Source organism: Salvelinus sp. IW2-2015, linkage group LG33 (genome assembly GCF_002910315.2).
Source record: "Salvelinus sp. IW2-2015 linkage group LG33, ASM291031v2, whole genome shotgun sequence".
NCBI classification, from domain to species: Eukaryota; Metazoa; Chordata; class Actinopteri; order Salmoniformes; family Salmonidae; genus Salvelinus; species Salvelinus sp. IW2-2015.
Window position 1 is genome coordinate 9,230,243 of NC_036872.1, and position 21,483 is coordinate 9,251,725.

Here is a 21,483-nt window from a genome sequence, read left to right on the forward strand (position 1 = left end):
TCTAACCTTAAACCATAGCTAACGTTAGCCAACTAACTAATGTTAGTGACCTAGCTATAATTTGTAACATACTATACGTTTCGCAAATTCGTAAAACATATTGTATATTTTGCAAATTAGTAGCATATTGTATGTTTTGCAAATTTGTAATGTATATTAAGAATTGTAACATAAACGAAATTAGTGGTGGACATTAATACATACCATATGAAACATAACATAAATGGAGTGTCTCGGATTTACATACAGTAGAATTGCGATACTAAGGGCAGGCATTTATTTAAATACAGAGGGGAGGGTGGCAGGAAGGGATAGAAGAGAGTAGGCTATTTTACAAGATTAAGGGTGGGACAAAGCCGCTTGAATAAGACTTTAAATGTGATAGGAAAGTGTGATTATTGCCAGGAAACAGAGACTGTGGAGCATGTATTGCTACAGTGTGGGTAGTATCACAGCGTACTGTTAGGATTTGTGTTTATTGCCCTATAACCCAATGCTATATCACATGTGATATAATATTAGCAACTGTTAGCCTGGGCGCCTGGGTGTCTGTGTGTGTGTGCTGAAAGTAACATTGTGCCCCAGATAGTGTGCGGAGAAGCTGTGGTTAGCCTTGAGCGAGAACAGTGTGCTTTCTATGCAGGTGCAAGTGGCTCAAACAATGTTACAGAKCTRTCTGACCTCAGTCTCYRGKGTGTGGGAGCGTAATCTACACAGYAACAGCGCCGGACACCAAGGAGCGCCAAGAGGCTGGGACCAGTCTGAGCGCCGGCGATAGGCTGAGCAAAGTTTAAACCACGCTCAGCCTCTACTGTGATAGGCCAACAGACTGCCAGTTCCCTGTTCTACCCTGCGAGGTGTTACAGTGAACCCGTATATACGAAAATTGCATTTACCATTTATCGCTTGAGTTTAATAAAAATACTTAAAGTATATTCGGTGACTCTGAATCACATTTTGTCCTGATACCAGATTTGAATTGACGCAAATCCCTTATAGTACAAGAGAGGCTGAGATCTAGTATAAGGGAGAAGGGGCTACAGGAAATGATTTTAACGAATATATTGAGTAGATATTAACACTATGGCAACAGGGCTGGCAGGTAGGTTTAGTTTCTCCCTGTCTCTGACCCACACTCCATTACAGTAGGTGGCGGTAATGCACCAACTGCTGATAAACCCGACCAACAAGAAGTACGTACAAAATAATACGATATGCTCTGAGACCAGATTGCAGCAAACCACCGAGCAGCGTCGACCTCAATTGCAAATTGTAATAGCCCAAATTAGCTAGGTACTTGACCAAAGCATCTCAAACTAACGTTACCTAGCTAGTTTAGCTAAATGAATTGTTCTGTAATTTTCGCCGTTCAATAAGCATTAAAATACGAACTGTGGTCCTTGTTGGAATTGCGTGGGAAGAATCTCTTCCTACGGTTGTCAGTGGTTAGTTAGCTAGTTGTCTTTCGTTTCGAGGTCATCCTCACCAGTGTGTATCGAGTTAGCTAACGTTACAGCACGCTTTTTAGAGACGGTAGGCTTGACTAGGTAGCTAACTACACAACTCGCTAACAATTTAGCTAACGTTTGTTGAAAGTCGCCTCCAGTTGGAAAAGAGCAGACATGAAGAATCTTCCGTATTTCTGCCGGGGGGAAGTCGTTCGAGGATTCGGGCGAGGAAGCAAAGAACTAGGGATTCTCACAGGTAATGTTAAACGTAGCTAACGGTATCATCTAAATATGTTTGATTGTGTTAACGTTATGCTTCACCGGCATGTGATTTGATAATTGTGATTTGACTTCACTGCTTAGATAGTTAACGTTACTGCTGTTGGCAGCTAGTTAGAGATTATATAGGCCTTGTATCGCGCTAGCACTTTAGCTAGTTAGTTAATTTAGTATTTTAGCTGGCTCTTTGCTATGACTGAAAATAATTTAAAAGGGCAAACAGTAAGACAAATCCATGCGCGAAACAGTTAACTAACTACAGGTATACAACGGGTGGGTCTAATCCTGAATGCTGATTGGTTAAAAGCGCGTTCCAGCCGGTGTCTATTCCACAAATGACCATTGGCTAAATCTATGACGTTAAAATGCTTATTTACTCTGTTCCATCTGACTGCGCAATCCACTGTCCTTTTATTTTTTAATATTTATTTAATTTAACCTCTTATTTAACTAGGCAAGTGTGTAAAGAACTAAGTTACTTATTAACAATGACGCCTACACCAGCCAAACCCAATTTGGTTTGGCTGGTGTAGGCCGGTTGTGATACAGCCTGGATTATCGACCCAGGCAGGGAAGTGAAAAATTGGTCTCCACTATAGAAAGCATCTAGACATTCTCACATTTCTAGAATTTAGTTTTCAACGGCTTCGATTTGTATACACTTTACTGTCTGTCTCTCCGACATTTGCAACATTGTTTCAATATTCAAATTCGGTCTCCAACTGTCCCATAGTAATGAACATGTAGGGGTCGGGACGAGCGAGTCGGGCTGCGTTTCTCAGTCAGTCGACATCACGAATCAGTTCATTTTTATGGATATATATATACAAAATGTCCATAAATGTTAAACTACGTGTAACTGGTTTGCAGTCTTTCCAGCTTCAGTTTGACGTTTGTGTTAGCCGTGTTGTTAGCTAGCTCCTCTGAACAGTGTCCTAACGAGAGAGCACTTTTTCTATGCCTGGCGAAATCGTGCCTCCATTGTTAAATGTCACTAGAAAACAGTTTAAACAAATACAGCTACTACTGTAGTGTATAGCTAGCAAGCAATGGTTAAGAACGTTGCCAGACAGTATGGCAATGGAAAAACAAAGACTGAATGACTGGGTCGCATCTCTCAACCGAACCGACAGAACGAACAAGCAGCCGGCTTGGGTAGCAACCCTAGATTTGTGTCGGGACTATATATTGTGGAAGGATGAAATTATATGAATAAAATATAGCTTTTGATGAAAATGTCAACCATATTTGAATATGTTGTTAACCCGTATTATAAAAGGGATAATTCCCGAGAAGCCATGGCAAACGTGCCAATATATCCTCCAAACACCGGCTTCTGGGGCATTATCACTTAATGAACAAACTAGATAAGTTATCTTACCTAGCCAAGTTGCACTATTTTACTAGCTAGCTAGTGGACTTGCCTGAAACATTTGACATGTTAAAGGTACACTACATAACCAAGAGGATGAGGACACCCCTTCAAATTAGGGGATTCTGCTATTTCAGCTGCACCTGTTGCTGACAGGTGTATAAAATCTTGCACACAGCCGCGCAATCTCCATAGACAGACATTGGCAGTAGAATGGCCGTAGGCATCATAGGATGCCATCTTTGCAACAAGTCAGTCACATTTCTGCCCTGCTAGAGCTGCCTCAGTCAACAGTAACGCTTCGAACACACCGACTGTGTCTTTGCGTTTCGATACACCAGAAGTACATTCATTTCCAATGGAACGCTGCATTTGCCTTGCAGCATTGCGTTGCAGTGCGTTCTGTGTGGTGCATACGTTCGATAAATCGAACGTATGCATCAAATTGTATGAGTGGACTTGACAGAAAGTAGCAAAATATGAATGTAGATTTTTTTTTGCACACACATTCAGTAAAAATTTGTGATTACATAAAAACAGTTTCATTGCATAATTTCTTTACATTTTTTATAAATTTATTTGCCAAGTATATTATTTATTCGATGACATCCTCAAATTAATTGTGAGAGCCTATAATATAATTTCCCTCAAATGCAGTTTTGGAGCGAAATGCAATAATAAATAGTAAAGATAGGCAGAGTAGGCTCTTTCAACAATGAGACCAACGACCACCTCATTGGCTAGGTTAGCAAGCTAGGTTAGCTAGCTAACGCTAACTAGCCACATCTAGCACAAGCTCACTACTAAACTGACCTGGCAATCCTACTATCGTGGACACTTGTCTCCAAGCAGCATTTTTTGTGTTTATGTCCCTGTAGCTGTCAGCAGTTGTGTCAAAAAGACACGGTTTTGAAGATACTGCGAAAATTATTCTCTCCTCCATGTGTCCAACCGCATGCGACCATTTGCAAAAGGTACCTGCATCAGTATAGTTGCCTAGCTGCGCAAAATGTTATGCAGCAGTGATGCAATGACGCAGTCGGTGTGTTCGAAGCGTAAGTGCTGTTATTGTGAAGTAGAAACGTCTAGGGGCAACAACGGCTCAGCTGCGAAGTGATAAGCCACACAAGCTCACAGAACGGGACCGCTGAAGCGGGTAGCGTGTAAAAATTGCCTATCCTCGGTTACAACACTCACTACCGAGTTCCAAACTGCTTCTGGAAGCAACGTCAGCACAAGAACTGTTCGTCGGGAGTGTCATGAAATGGTTTTCCATGGCCGAGACCTGTTTCTGAAGACAAGCGTCGGCTGTAGTGGTGTAAAGCTCACCGCCGTTAGACTCTGAAGCAGTGGCAACGCATTCTCTGGAGTGATGAATCACGCTTCACCATCTGGCAGTCCGATGGACGAATCTGGTTTTGGCGGATGCTAGGAGAACAGTACCTGCCCCAATGCATAGTGCTAACTGCAAAGTTTGGTGGAGGAATAATTGTATTTTTTTCATTGTTCTGGCTAGGCCCATTAGTTCCAGTGAAGGGAAATCTTAACGCTACAGCATAAAATGACATTCTGTACGATTCTGTGCTTCCAACTTTGTGGTAACAGTTTGGGGAAGGCCCTTTCCTGTTTCATCATGACAATGCATGACAAAACAAAGTGAGGTCCATATATAAATGGTTTGTCAATCGGTGTGGATGAACTTGACTGGCCTACACAGAGCCCTGACGTCAACCCCATCGGACACCTTTGAGATGAATTGGAACGCCGACTGCGAGCCAGGCCATCGGTGCCCGACCTCACTAACGCTCTTGTGGTGGAATGGAAACAAGTCTGCAGCAATGTTCCATCATCTAGTGGAAAGCCTTCCCAGAAGAGTGGAAGCTGTTATAGCAGCAAAGGGGGGACCAACTCCATATTAATACCCATGAGTTTGGAATGAGATGTTCGAAGAGCAGGTGTTAACATACTTTGGCTATGTAGTGTACTTAGCTACCTTTCTTAACGTCTTAGATGTAAAGTCCCCAATTTAGGGGACCTGCATGGTTCTGGTACCGATTCTGACTGACATTTTCACTTAAATCGATCTGTGGAGACCATAGATTGCAATGGCTTCTATTGAGTGATAGCCCTGGTTCTCATGGACACAATAGTATATTTTTAGCACCTGTATGACATAGGATGCAAAACCACTTGAAGCTATTGCTTCGAACATACCGACTGGGTCATTGCGTTTCGATACACCAGAAGTACATTCATTTCCAATGGAACGCTGCGCTTGCCTTGCAGCATTGTGTTGCAGAGGCAGTTGCAGTGCGTTCTGTTATCGAAGGTATGCATCAAATTGTATGCGTAGACTTGACAGAAAGTAGCAAAATGTGAATGTTGAATTTTTGTTGCACACATCCAGTAAGAAAAATGTGGGATTACATAATAAAAACAGTTTGACTGGAGAATTCTTTTTAAAAAATTATTCATTTATTTGCCAAGTATATTAATTATTCGATGACATCCACAAATGAATTGTGAGAGCCTATAATATATTTCCCTCAAATGCAGTTTTGGCGCGAAATGCAATAATAAATAGTCAAGATAGCAGAGTAGGCTCTTTCAACAATGAGACCAACGTTGAGGAAGGTGGTCTTGATCGCGGTGTTGGGCCGGGACCAGCCCCGCCGAAAGCGCAGGTCTGTGTGGGTCCAGAGATGGTTAAAGTCCCGAAAGCAGGCAGGGTAGTAACACCGTCTCATTCAAGAGCTTCGAATGTTTGGAGAGGAATTCCGAAGTTACTTTCGTCTGGACCGAAGCCAGTTCGATCACCTGCTCCAGATGGTTGGAGCCAGGATCGCCCGGATGGATACCAACTACCGGGAGTCCATCAGCCCAGTAGAACGCCTGGCGATTTGTCTCCGGTAAGCTACATTCTAGTACATTTTTAAAGCCTTTGATACCATAATTGATTGATACATTGTTTTTATGTGCAACCTAGCTAGCTAAAGGGCTCTCGTTAATAGTCCCTATTTGATATCAGATGTACTTTTACAGAATGTTCATTAGGACTATAACTTTTCCCAAAGTGTGTTTATAATCCTTTTTTAATTATGCAATGTTACCAAATGAAAAGAAAGTTGAGGTGCCTTCTGCCCTGATGAAGGTAGGCTAGTCTTCTCCAGGACCCATTGTTATTCAAGACAGTTACAGTCATTCATTACATTCTTATTGGACTCACATACACTCTTAGAGAAAAAGGTTCCAAAAGTGTCCTTCTGCTTTCCCCATAGGATAACCTTTTTTGGTTCCAGGTATAACCCTTTGGGGAAAATGTTATACATGGAACCCAATAGGGTTCTACCTGGAACCAAAAAGGGATCTCTTATGGGGACAACCGGAGAACCCTTTTAAGTAGATAGTACCATTCCTTCTAAGAGTAGAGTTGGCCTGGGCTACAGTTTATTGATATAGTCATAGACTGTTTCATTGTACTGTTTCAAAGCATTGTTAATGATGGTTGAGTATTACAATATAATTAGAGCATAATAAACTGTAATGAGGTAGCTATATGAGTGTGTGTATAATAAGTGTGTATAATATGTGGGTGGAATTCAAGTTACACACAATATTGATAATTATTTAGAATTATATTTCAGATTCTTGGCGACAGGGGATTCCTACAGGACCATTGGCTTCAGCTTCCGAGTTGGACGGTCCACGGTGGCAGGCATTGTCCCCTCTGTGGCACAAGCCATTTGGGATTGTCTGGTTGGTGAATACATGCCTGTCCCCAAGGAGGAAGACTGGAGGGCCATCGCTGCCGAGTTCCTGGAGAGGTGGAATTTCCCCAACTGTCTTGGCTCCATTGACGGGAAACATGTAGTAATCCAGGCTCCACCGTGCTCAGGTTCGCAATTCTACAACTACAWGGGTACATATTCAGTTGTACTCTTGGCTGTAGTAGATGCCATCTACTGTTTCCGTGTTGTCGATGTTGGTGCTTACGACAAGGGAAGTGATGGCGGGACCCTCCAGGACTCTGCCTTCGGCCAGGCACTTCAGGATGGCACCCTGGAGATTCCACCACCTGCATCACTCCCTGGAGCTGAAGACCTGGGACCTGTTCCCCACGTCGGCGACAAGGCCTTCCCTTTAAGTCCCAACCTCATGAGGCCCTACGCTGGACGCCAGCTGCCATTGCCAAAGCCTGTAAGGATCTTTAACAAATGATTGTCCAGGGTAAGGTTAGTTGTTGAATGCGTCTTTGGGATTCTGGCAGCCCGGTGGAGAATGTATTGGAGAGTGCTTGGTCTCAGCCCCTCAAATGTCGATGCCTGCGTGAAGGCCACGTGTTCTCCACAACTACCTGCAGAGGTCATTCCAGGAGCCGCTCCGGATGGAGATGGGCACACCAAATGGTTACCTACCTGATGTCACCAGGGCAGGTGCCAACAACGCCCCCAGACAGGAACTCTAGGTGAGGGAGAAGCTGACCACCTACTTCTCATCACCAGCAGGTGAAGTCCCATGGCAGTGTGGAGTGTAACTGCTCTTTTAAGAGCCCCGTAACAAAGGTTATTTTAAGAACCATCCACTGTTGTCCATAAAGTTGAATTTTTCCCCCAGATTACTTTATGTATCATTGTCTCTCTTCATTTGGAAGTTATATTTAAGTGAAATTCGGGAGTAAATACCACACCTTAACCCTTCCCTCTCCCATTAACGTCAGTATTATACACACCTGGCATGGTACATCAGGTGAGCGGGAGCACTAATTAAGGTTATAAGACATACATTTAGTTAGTATGATAACAAAGGGAAAGGGTAACCAAGGTTCCATACAAATAGTACAGTTTACCACCATGTTCACTGGCCTGACAAAATACACGTGGGAAAAAAACGAATTAGGAAGAGAATGTTTTTTTACTTTCATCTCGTCTTAGATCTGCAAAGGTGTAGGGAGGAAATAAGCAGATTAAGTCTAAATGAGATGTTAAATTATGTTTTCATAGTCAGTTGTTTATTAATAAGTATTCAAGTACAGGAAAGAACGTGACAGGTATGTGTGTTGTTTATAAAAAATAAAAATAAAATAGAACTATTGAAAGGTGTGTGTGTGAAAAAAAAATATATATATAATAATGAATGTGTAGCCTGTAATCTGTAAGAGAACAAGAGCATGTATTTTTGGCACAACTGCAGACAGATACAGGGACAACTCATAAAGCCTAGATGTAGTAGGGGGACTTCAGACATGCCCATAAAGAGAGAGAGGGCAGGGCACTGGAGATCTGAGGGACAGAGAGGAGAAGAGGTGTATGTGTCTCTGTCTCTGTAAAAAAATGAAATAATGTGTAGCCATAACACAGCTAAACAAACAAATGGGTCATGGACCAACTTCACAAACAGTTTCAACACCCTGGTTTTCAAGTGGTTTTAAATGAAAGAAATATATTCACCTTTAGTCTCGTAAGAGACCAACAAGAGCATCTGTGGATTCTCCGGTGTATGAGTTTCAATTCAGAAATCTATGTAACACTAATAATGAATGCTATCCTAAGACTTTATAAACAAATTACTTTATGAATTTGAATTTAAACGGAACTGACGTGTGTGTGAAAAGAAAGGTACAATGAGGGAGGTCAAAACAACACCCAGACAACTCCTCTCCTCTTCCTGTCCTTCCTGTGAGCTGGTCGGCTAAATGGACTCCATCTCTGGAAGGAAAGAGAAAAACAACACACAAGCTTAACAATATGACACCATAAAAGGTGAGATATGTTAACTAAATACTGCTTGTATAGTGTAGTTAGTAGCATAAATATAGGAACAGTGTGGTAATGTTGGTAATACTTGCTGTTTACTCATGGAATTTGTATTTCAGATCAAAAGATCAATGTGACAGGCAAATATTTAGACAGCAAACTGTTGTTTTAGGATATTTTCTAACCCAGAAACAACAGCTATACATTTGCCTCCTATTAATACTTTGATCTGAAATACCAATTAACCTACATGACTATACTGTAAAAATGACCTACTATTTCACTGTCGCAACACTTATGACACTACCTGTGATGTGGAGAAAAACAAACGTACCCTTGAACTCGGTTTCGAAAAGCAGCTGATACATTTTAACCTTGACTGCTGCTTTTCTTTGCTGAGGCAGCCTCTTCAGGGTTGGCACCAGGCTCATGGCAAAGAGGGTCTCTTCATCCTCCTTCCTGTGAGAATCAGGTTGGGCTGCATCCCTCTCGACGGCTTGGAGGAGCCTCTGCTGAAATGAGTTGAGTGGATCTGGGGGCTGGTACCTCCGATGACGCCTGGTGTGACTGTTTCTCTCCACGGCCACATCCTGTTCAACGAGGTCCTCAGTGGTCACTTCCGTGAGGTTCATAATAATCTCAGGTGGTCCTAGATCCAGAGGTGCTTCCTCCATTTAATCTTCCATGGCTGCACCGGTGGTATTCATACTCGTGGATGATGTAGACGTTGTAGAGGGTCTCGCTGCACCGATGGAGGCGATGGTCGCACTTTTAGGTGACGTTGAGGGTCTTGATGCACCGGTGGCAACAACACTTGTGGATGATGTAGTAGAAGGTCTGGCTGTCAAATTGCCACTCGTTGCCCTAGGCACAATAAATGGATCCAGAAAAGAATGAATGTGGCAGAAGCACCAAGGCTGCTGGCCTGAAGCTGCTGACCCAGACCTCTTCTTCTCTTTCTCTGCCCTTCTCTCTCTCTCTCTGATACCTGCCCCAGAGTCCTCTGCACTTCCTCCTACATAGACATGAACATGATAAGCCAAACCATTACCTAGCATAACTATAGTTATTTGATAGCTATCATGGACATGTCACCTACTGTACACACGGTTATCTGACCAAATTATCAAGGGTACAGTAGTATCTACCATTTCTATTAATCTAGCATACACTCTCACACTCTTTCAAACATGATTATTTGGTAAAGTTATCAGGCGTAGTAACTAGCATAATTTATTTGACTTTCTTTCACACACACACCTCATTGGCTAGGCTAGCTAACGCTGACTAGCCACATCTAGCACAAGCTCACTACTAAACTGACCTGGCAATCCTACTATCGTGGACACTTGTCTCCAAGCAGCATTTTGTGTGTTTATGTCCCTGTAGCTGTCAGCAGTTGTGTCAAAAAGACAGGTTTTGAAGATACTGCGAAAATTATTCTCTCCTCCATGTGTCCAACCGCATGTAACCATCTGCAAAAGGTACCTGCATCAGTATAGTTGCCTAGCTGCGAAGCGTAAGATGTTCTTCCTACTGCCAATCAACCCCTGGCTGAACACTGTCACTGACAAATTCAGCGATGGCCTACTTTTCTATACTCGAGGAGAGAGACAAACATAGTGAGACAGTTGTTTTACTATTAAACTCCATGCTATCATTTTAAATTTTGTGAAGCCGCTTGTTTCTGAACCAGGCTTAAGGGTAGCTAACGAGAAGGCGGGTGACTGATTAGTTACAGGCAAGCAGAAGTTGCCTGCGCGATTATCTCTGCCTGTCTGCCCACACTCATTGATGTAGGCTGTGTGGCGTGTCCTTACCACTGCTGAACAGACCAGACCCCTCGCTGCACTATGCATCTAGTGCTGCTAATAGTCTGCTTATCATAGCCTATCCAGTCCAAGCAAGTTCTAGTCACCAGTGGTCGAGAAGGCGACTCACAAGTCATGGAAATCATGTGCTAGACTCGAGTACTTCAACACTGGTCTGAATAAATTGTTTCGTTTTCAATGTTATTCAAGGAAGCTTCAAGGGATCCAACATATAATATAAGCGTCTTTTACAAGGTCCGGCAGAAATGCATTTGATGGAATGAGACTACTAAATCAAGAAGGCGACTTAGTCAAGACTACTGCCAGTTAAGTCAACCTTTTCAGACCAACAAGCAAAGCTATGGAAATACTTTTCAAGTACAGGTTGACTTGCATGTCACGACTTTGTTAGTCATTTTATTGTGGTGTAATGAGTGGGTTGGTGATCAAATGGGCACTCACTGTAGACTCATACTATTGATTAACGGAGGGCTCGACATTAAGGCTTGTCCGGGCAAGTAAAAAAAATAATACATTTGTCGGGCAACCAGAATTTAGATTTCAGTTGTCAAGTAAAAAATAAAAATAAACGCTATCAAACAATTACTCCGATCAGGCAGGGCAGTGGTGGGCATTGAGTAAATAGAATATAAAATGGGAATAGGCCATTTCAATAAATGTTATATTTCCTCAAAGCAAGAGAACAGTGTAGACGGCGCTAAGAGTCTCTCACCAAGCACCGCAAAATATCTGGTAAGAAAATGTTTTTTGTCGGATGATCTGGGCCAATAGCTCTGATTTTCTATTTTTATAGCGGACCCTCCTGTGTCTTGTCATAAGGTATGACTATGGCTTGGCCTATTAAGTCATTTAATGCATGCTAGACCTAGGCCAATTTCCATAATATACTAGTGTAACAGTTTAACTTTGCGTCCGTCCCCTCGCCCCGACCCGGGCGCGAACCAGGGACCCTCTACACACATCAACAACAGTCACCCACGAAGCATCGTTACCCATCGCTCCACAAAAGCCGCGGCCCTTGCAGAGCAAGGGGAACCACTACTTCAAGGTTTCAGAGCAAGTGACGTCACCGACTGAAAGGCTGCTAACGCGCACCACCGCTACCTAGCTAGCCATTTCACATCGGTTACACTAGCGATGTGCAACTTACCTACAACACATACGTTAACATAGGCCTAATAAGTCGGGAGGAGTTGCTCTGCAGCCGATGGTAATTAACCCATCACAAGACTCACAGCGAGGCTGGTTGACTGTGTCATTTGCACCATCTGCGCGCTTCGGCACAGATGGGCCTAGGTTACTATACATCCCTCTCGTGGAATAAGCTAATCGAAAAGATTTGGCTCCACAAAATATATATTGTCAGTCATGCTTCTTCTCATCCCACCGTTAGCATGCGAGCAAAATGCATAGCAGCCTTAAAAAAATAAATGTTTGTTAACCTTTTTTGGGATGGCCGCTAGGGGGGCAATAACATCGTCTATAGGCAAGTACAGAAAATAATTTCACATCCCCCTATGTACTTCACAAATTCACCATTTTGGCTCATGGTTTTACTGACTTTGTTTTTTTGGGGGGGGGACACAAGCTTTTACAGCTTTTGGACAAGTAAAAAAAAAAAAAAAAAAAAGTAATACGTATCTGAAGGACAAGTGGCTGAAAAAATGTATGTCAAGCCCTGTAACGTAATGTCATTTTAATGTCTCTTCTGATCAGCCAACTTCACAGACTCTGTGGTGGAGCTCCTGCCTGGCGACATCAGCACAGGAATCTACTATGGCTGGGCGTGCGTGGACACCGGGGACATCCACAAGATGGTGATGAGCATCGGCTGTAACCCTTACTACAACAACGCCAAGAAATCTATGGCAAGTCCAGCTCGCCCACCCATATAGGTTATAAAAGTATATAGGCCAATATAGTTGGCAAATATATTGGCACCCCTGCACTTCGTAAATAATTCCCTATTTCTTCTAAAATAAGTTTGAAAAATGAATAAAAAAACCTTATTGGACTCTCAAAATTGCAGAACAAATTGTATTTTTGTGAACTTAAGTTTAGAATTTATTTATTTACAGTACCAGTCAAGTTTGGAGACAGGTACTCATGCAAGGGTTTTTCTTTTACTATTTTCTACATTGTAGAATAATAGTGAAGACATAAACTATGAAATAACACATTTCGAATCATGTAGTAAGCAAACAAGTTTTAAACAAATCCAAATATATTTTAGATTCTTCAAAGTAGCCACCCTTTGCCTTGATGACAGCTTTGCAATCTCTTGGCATTCTCTCTGCCAGCTTCACGAGGAAAGCTTTTCCAACAGTCTTGAAGGAGTTCCCACATGCTGAGCACTTGTTGGCTGCTTTTCCTTCACTCTGCGGTCCAACTCATCCCTAACCATCTCATTTGGGTTGAGGTTGGGTGGTTGTGGAGGCAAGGTCATCTGATGCAGTACTTTACCGCTCTCCTCCTTGGTCAAAAAGCCCTTACACAGCCTGGAGGTGTGTTTTGGGTCATTGTCCTATTGAAAAACAAATGATAGTCCCACTAAGTGCAAACCAGATGGGATGGCGTATGGCTGTGGTAGCCACGCAGGTTAATTGTGACTTGAATTCCAAGTAACTCAGTGTCACCATCAAAGCACCCCCACACCATCACATCCCCTTCTCCAGATAGCGACTCTAGCAATTCTAGAGTTTCCTCTTGGTCCTGTATGAAGATGCGACGAAGTCAACTCAGTAAGCGGCAGAGAAATTTCTATTGTGAGTACCGTGTGTCGAAGTAGTTTAGGGTGAGCTCTAAGTCTATTGATTGACTTAGTGCCATACTGATTGGATTATGTTTAATGTCTATTGCTGTGTTCATTTTGTTGTAGTGTCTGATAATGGGTTAGGTTATTCTAAAGGTATTTGAATTGGGAATGAGTACACGCCTAGGGTTATTTCATTTTCAACCCAAGACCACCCCTTTTTAGACCACTATCAACCAGACTTTACCCTGATTATGAAAAGGGTGTGTTACTTTGGAGGCTCTGCCGAGATACCTTTATCATTACCCTGTACTTGTAAATTCAGCAAAAAAAGAAACAGGACCCTGTCTTTCAAAGATAATTCCAAAACTTCACAGATCTTCATTATAAAGGGTTTAAACACTGTTTCCCATGCTTGTACAATGAACAATTAATGAACAAGACACTAACCGCTTACAGACAGACGGCAGGCAATTTAACGTCACAGTTATGAAAACTTAGGACACTAAAGAGGCCTTTATACTGACTCTGGAAAAACACCAAAAGAAAGATGACCAGGGTCCCTGCTCATCTGCGTGAACGTGCCTTAGGCATGCTGCAAGGAGGCATGAGGACTGCAGATGTGGCCAGGGCAATACATTGCAATGTCCGTACTATGAGACGCCTAAGACGGCGCTACAGGACAGACAGCTGATCGTCCTCGCAGTGGCAGACCACGTGTAACAACACCTGCACAGGATCGGTACATCCGAACATCACACCTGTGGGACAGGTACAGGATGGCAACAACAACTGCCCGAGTTACACCAGGTATGCACAATCCCTCCATCGGTGCTCAGACTGTCCACAATAGGCTGAGGCTGGACTGGGGGCTTGTAGGCCTGTTGTAAGGCAGGTCCTCACCAGACATCACCGGCAACAACATCGCCTATGGGCACAAACCCACTGTCGCTGGACCAGACAGGACTGGCAAAATGGGCTCTTCACTGACGAGTCGCGGTTTTGTCTCCCCAGGGGTGATGGTCAGATTCTCACTTATCGTCAAAGGAATGAGCGTTTCACCGAGGCCTGTACTCTGGAGCGGGATCGATTTGGAGGTAGACGATCCGTCATGGTCTGGGGCGGTGTGTCACAGCATCATCGGACTGAGCTCATTGCAGGCAATCTCAACGCTGTGCGTTACAGGGAAGACCTCCTCCCTCATGTGGTACCCTTCCTGCAGGCTCATCTTGACATGACCCTCCAGCATGACAATGCCACCAGCCATACTGCTCGTTCTGTGCTTGATTTCCTGSAAGACAGGAATGTCAGTGTTCTGCCATGGCCAGCGAAGAGCCCGGATCTCAATCCCATTGAGCACGTCTGGGACCTGTTGGATCGGAGGGTGAGGGTTAGGGCCATTCCCCCCCAGAACTGTCCGGGAACTTGCAGGTGCCTTGGTGGAAGAATGGGGTAACCTCTAGGAGATGCACTGCAGTACTTAATGCAGCTGGTGGCCACACCAGATACTGACTGTGATTTTGAMCCCCCCCCCCCCCCCYTTGTTCAGGGACACATTATTCAATTTCTGTTAGTTACATGTCTGTGGAACTTGTTCAGTTTGTCTGTTGTTGAATCTTATGTTCATACAAATATTTACACATGTAAAGTTTGCTGAAAATAAATGCAGTTGACAAGTGAGAGGACATTTATTTTGTTGCTGTGTTTATCTAATAACCAGTCAAGTGAGACGACAACAATGGAGGGCAGCCCCTGTCAAATGCTGCTGCACAGGTGGTGCGTTGACGAGAATATAGATACAGCAAGTAGGCCCAGAGTAGACGCGCTGTCAGCCAGTCACACATCTCACTCGCCTGAAGAGTGAGGCAGCAGCAAATCCCCACAAGGTCATAGAGGCTAACTGGATTCACAAGCACAAGGGAAAAGGGAAAGGCGCCCAGTAACGGAGCAGCAGGCAGTGCCCCAGACCTATGACTAGCTCTACCTTATCTGCGTCATCTAACCTGCCAACCTTTCCCTTTCCCTAATACATTTTAAAATAAGACTAACATAACAAAATGTGGATAAAGTCAAGGGGTTTGAATACTTTCCGAAGTCACTGTATAAGGAAATTCTAAGGTTTCCTTGGAGTCTCTCGTGAAGAAACATCATCTGGCAAAGCTTGCTTTCCGTTGCCCACCACTGCACTAAATACGGGCCGCTCTAGCATTGGAACTCCCTCTCCAAAAGCGCGTGCGCACTCAAGGCAAGCGCAAGGATTGTGCTTGTTCATCTAGTTCCGTTGAGGTATGATGCAAGGCCCTGCAATGTAGTAAGACTTAACTACAGGTCTGAACTGTTTAAAAAAAAATATATATATATAAATGGGGAGGGGGTACCCTGTTTTAAAGGTTGCGACTGATTGTTATTGAATGTGTATGGTGGATGACGCCGTTTTTAATTTGATTGTCTTGGTGCCATACTGATTGATTTATGTTTAACTGCTATTGAATGTCTATTTATTGGTGTTGCTTGTCCATAGAATTCCTCAAATGAGAAATTTTGCTATGTGCATTTTGTTGTAGTGTGTCTAACAGATCATGTTATACTAACAGTATTTGAATACAGCTGCACCATCGAGAGCATCCTGAGGGGTTGCATCACTGCCTGGTATGGCAACTGCTCGGCCTCCGACCGCAAGGCACTACAGAGGGTAGTGCGTACGGCCCAGTACATCACTGGGGCCAAGCTTCCTGCCATGCAGGACCTCTATACAAGGCAGTGTCAGAGGAAGGCCCTAAAAATTTTCAGACTCCAGCCACCCTAGTCATAGACTGTTCTCTCTGCTACTGCACGGCAAGCGGTACCGTATCGCCAAGTCTAGGTCCAAGAGGCTTCTAAACGGCTTCTATCCCCAAGCCGTAAGACTCCTGAACATGTAATCAAATGGCTACCCAGACTATTTGCATTGCCCCCCCTCATTTACACTGCTGCTACTCTGTTTATGATCTATGCAAAGTCACTTTAATAACTCTACCTACATGTACATATTACCTCAACTAACCGGTGTCCCCACACATTGACTCTGTACCGGTACACCCTTGTCTATAGTCTTTTAATTGTTATTTTACTGCTGCTCTTTAATTACTTACTACTTCTATTTCTTATTTGGTTTTTATATATCTTTTTAAACTACATTGTTGGTTTAAGGGCTTGTAAGTAAGCATTTCACCTATTGTAGTCGGCGCATGTGACTAATACACTTTGATTTGAAATGTGGGTTATTTAATTTTAGACCCTCGAACACTAACAACCAGATTCACCCTGGTTAGGATAAGGTGTTACCTATGTTTGTGTCTTGTGGTTGAGTGTTGACATTTTATTGATTGACGTGTATTACAGGAGACTCATGTGATCCACACGTTTAAAGACGATTTCTATGGACAGATCCTCAGTGTAGTCCTGGTGGGATACATCCGTCCAGAGAGGAGCTATGACTCACTTGGTAAGAGTGAGTACTGGTGTACACACACACGCTCCTCCATCCTTGTACACACACAGCCATCCTCAGACTTAAGGCCACACATTCTCACCCCTTCTCTGTGTTTGCAGATGCCCTTATAGCAGCGATCAACAATGACATTGAGGAGGCCAAAAGAGAGCTGGACCTCCCAGAACACCTCAAACTCAAAAAGGACAACTTCTTCAGAGCCTCTGCCAGCTCGTCCATGACGTCGTCCAACAAGATCATGAAGGACCATTGACATCTGATCATGCAACACGTTGTTCACTCTCGCATTGCTCATCACTCGGTAAAGTCGGTGTCACAAGTATCCATCCAAATGTAATTCTTCACTAGGCCTAGTGACCTGGCCGACAGAGGCCTTGCTTGTATTTTAGTGTGGCGCAAACATGAACCACTGAAGTTAAGGAGTGCCACGATTACTTCATCAAAAAGAGTCAAGTGATTTTTCCAAACACTGCTTTGGGTGTTTTCCATTGCAGTTTGAATGACTGGGTGGTTGACAACTAATGGGCTCTCCTGTCTGTTATGCTCTTTCTCTCGCGCTCTTTCTGTCGCGTTCTTTCTCTTTCTTTTACTCTCTCTTTTTCTTTCTCTCTTTCTTTCTCTCTCTCATATATATATATCTATATATATATATATATATATACTGCCAATATGTTACTTTTTCAATCCTCAGCCAGATTCTATCCTCACAACAAATCTACAGTCATTGGACTACGGTCGTGTTCATTAGGGCACATAACCAAATACACTTCAGAATTGGACAAGTTTGGTGCCTAATGACATGATCCTGGTAATGTGCAACTCCAGGAATTGAATGTGTGTTGAGAGGAGCCCTGTGCCACCAAACCCACTGCTAAAGGTGGCACCCTAGTGGTTAGAGCGTTGGTCAAGTAACTGAAAGCTGCTGGTTCAAATAACTGAGCAGATGAGGTGAACAATCTGTTGGTGCCCTTAAGCAAGGCACTTAACCCTCACTTGCTCCAGGGACGCTGTACTAATATGGCTGTCCCTGGTAAACACTGTTCCCTGCACCTATCCAGCGTATGTGACAAAATGTCCTTTTGAAATTAATGGTAATTTTGTATCATTTAGAATTGGTGTTCAGTCTCATGGCTTTGCACTTAGTTTTTCCTCCTTTTCATATTCGGGTGTATTCAAAATGTCTGCCTTGAAGCAGAGAAGTCCTCAATATCTTGCATTTGATCTAGGCTAAATAGTTGCATTATACACAGCACTGAATTAATCCGCATTATTTTATTTGAGAAACTGATGTTCTTATTTGACCTACACAAACTGCATTGTTGGCTAAAGACATGCTTGAATGCAGCTTCAGTTTTCAGATTTTCTTAATTTGTATAGTTCCTCATTGGTCAAATCCAGCATTCTCCCACCCCAGCAATGAGGGCCGTTTTATTTAACGCTAAAGATCTGTCTGAATTTTTTTTAATGGGTCCACTTAACTACGTTGAAAGTTTCCCGCATTTTTTTGTGTCCAGAATTTTGTTTTTACTGACTAAACCTTGTTTGGACCCTCATTCCACTGAGATGGTATACGAGAAGACTGAAGCCTTGTTCACACTGCAGGCCTTAGTGCTCAAATCAGTTTTGGTTTTCAAATCCGTTTTGGAGTACGGACTGTCCAAACAGCAAGTTACAAGTGACCAAATCAGATTTGTGTGTTCAGACCGCAGTCATTTGCTGACATGGCTCCGCAAGTTGTTACTATGACAACGGGTGCGGTAGCAGTGGGGTAGGCTGATTGGTGTTGGTGCTCATGCTTCCTACCACTCAGAAGTTGTGTAGCAAGTTGAGGTGACACTTATGCCTGCCATGAACATTTCCCAGTTGCTTTGAATGTTCAAAATCAGTGCATGAACACTTTTAAAAGCTCAAAGGATAAGATGATCCAACTTTCAAAACAAGTCCTTTTTGGCTAGCCCCAGCAGTCAACTAGGTAGCTCTTTAGTGTTCTAGCACATTTACTAATTTGTTTGTAAACCATTAAGCTAGTTAGCTACATGTTCTTGTCAAAACCGCCAACCGAGTAGTTGGCAAGCAACACACCAAATAAGTGTTTAAAAAAAGAGGGCAAGTACATCAGATTTGACTGTTCAGATAAGTCGCATGGCCCGGAATCAGATTTGTAGCTGATTTCAAACCACCTATGAAGGTTTGAAATGTGGCTTCAAATATCTGATTCCCTGTGTGCTTTTGGGCTGTTCAGACTGTAGGGGGGGAAAAAGCTTTTCAAATCGGATATGCAAAAAACAAAATGGATTTGAGTCACTTCAAACTGCCAATATGAACAAGGCTTGAGTCCAAGGCTCTGATTCTCTGCAGATGAATGTGGTGGGCATGTGAGCGTTTTTCTTTCTTTGTGTCATTTCGTCAGAGGACAAAGTGGACAGTGTTGAGCATATACATAACACTTTATAATAAGTTGTTCAAAATGAATTGTGAGCTCATGTGATTTGAGATTTTAATGTATTTGAGAGACACTGTTCCTCTGCCATACTTTTGGCAGAGGAAACAATATGGCTGGTGTTATTAATATATTCATGTTTACGTAGACCAAATCTGTGAATACGATTCTATATTCCCTGTCCCTACCCCCCCCCCCCCCGTTCCTCTTCAGATTTTGAGCTTTGTTCCTTTAAAAAATACGTGATGGCCTTTTTTTATTGCAGGATACCATAAATTCCCCTCCACCCATACCCAGAAAATGTACTGGGGTAAGCAATTGATATGCATAAGTAAATGGTATTCAACAATGACGTATTGAAAGCTATGCAATGTGGGATGGGGATCGGTCTCTACCATTTAAAAGGCCAGAGGGGAAGGTTTTCTCTTGGTTAATTTATGGTTACTGTTTAGTTAGAACACGGACTCGGCACCAGTTGTCGAGGGATTTTTGTGTTCCCCAGACCTTATATGCCTGAGTGGTTAGCAGTACTATACCTTAGTACCACAGAAGGACATAGACCAACATATACATACGGTTTCTCAAACTTATACACAGCAGAATCTGTGTTAATGTAAACCCAGTGTGCTCATTGTCTGTCTTATCTGACTTTCCCTGTCTGTGCAGGGTTTCCCAAACTTGGTCCTGGGCCCCCCCTGGTACCCTTATCATGCAATGCTAGCTATCGCTTTAGTAGTGTAGTCATGGGTGCCTCCTGGGAGGGGTAAGAATGTGCTGAAGCCCCTTCGAGAGCCTAGCACCCCCAAGAAATATTGTATTATTACAGACAACACTACACAATGACCGTGAAACATTTTTTGGTGCCACCACTATAAACCTACAATATACTGTAAGAGAACATGACTCAACAAGGGCCATTCTAATGTTTCTCTGTTTCCCCCAGCTTCAGTGTTCTGTTTTTTAATGGTATTACTCTGAAGGCCAGGGTTGTGTTCATCAGGTCAGTAGCTGGTTTATTAATATGTTTTTGATTTATGTGGCTCTTCATCTGGTCATACCCCTATTGAACTGTTTCCCCGTGATTTCAGGTTTTGGTAGGACTACAGCTGTGTCTGGTTGTGTTTGTCCTCTATGTACATAACTGTCTATAAATCAGATGTTCTATAAATCAGTGCAGCTAGAAGTGCTCATTAAACTGTCAAAACAACATGGCTTATATTTGATCAAGTACTAGGCACTAGTGTTGGCTTAGGCAACTGTACTCAGAGGCATCTGTTAGTAATACTAGTAGGCTTGCTCTCCAGTTTGGCGCCAAACCACAACCCTGAGCCAACATTATCTCATATTAAACAAGGGGAACATCTAGCTCAGTCGAGACCTTGCTTAGTAGAATCAGACCAATGTCATTAACCAGGGTCATCTGCTTCTTCTCCCACTATTCTTTCACTTGTATTCTGCTTTTATAAAGAAACTAAGTGTAGGATGGCAGAATGGCCTGTTCCCAAAATGTGCTTTAGCTGGATAAGAAACATCCTTGTAAATAATTGATATGCTTTCCAAGAATTTACCCAAATCAAATCAAATCAACCTCCAATACAATGTTATTTTCTAGTCCTTTCAGCTGTGATTGCATACATTTGACTGTTGTAAGAAATCATGGAATTCTGTAGTTATTGAAGCATCATGTCATAGCTTTGGATTTTTTTTTAAAGCAGCAAGTGTAACTGTTTTGTCTTTTCCCAGTTAACCATGGGTCTGTGTTCAGGGACCAGTCGTATGTGTTGGGCTCGTTCATAATCCTTCTGTCCTGCTGTTGTATGATCCTGCCCGACGTTTTATTCTTATTAAAACATGTTCAAAGATGCAACTGTCAAGTTTTCTCCCACTCCTTGCGCAACCTCACTCCGGTTTCAGTGCTATTATAGATTTTAAGGTTGTGTCTAGTAGAACATTTCTGCCTCATAGGAAATTAGGTTGTCGCAAGCATACTGAATAAAAATCACATTTGAAAGATTTGACTGAATTAACATAAGAATCAGTCAATTTAAATAAATAAATTACGCCATAATCTATGAGATTTCACATGACTGGGCAGATGTGTAGCCAATGGAGGGCAT

The 21,483-nt window shown here is 42.8% G+C and overlaps 1 protein-coding gene across 1 annotated transcript; it reads left to right on the forward strand.

Moving 5' to 3' along the window:
- Positions 1-1,219: 1,219 nt before the first annotated feature.
- LOC111957436 (riboflavin kinase) lies at positions 1,220-21,233 on the forward strand. Its single transcript, XM_023978255.2, has 4 exons — positions 1,220-1,704; positions 12,401-12,552; positions 16,818-16,920; positions 17,028-21,233. Exons 1-4 carry the CDS (start codon positions 1,623-1,625, stop codon positions 17,177-17,179), a joined length of 489 nt encoding a protein of 162 aa, XP_023834023.1. The 5' UTR covers positions 1,220-1,622; the 3' UTR covers positions 17,180-21,233.
- Positions 21,234-21,483: the final 250 nt, after the last annotated feature.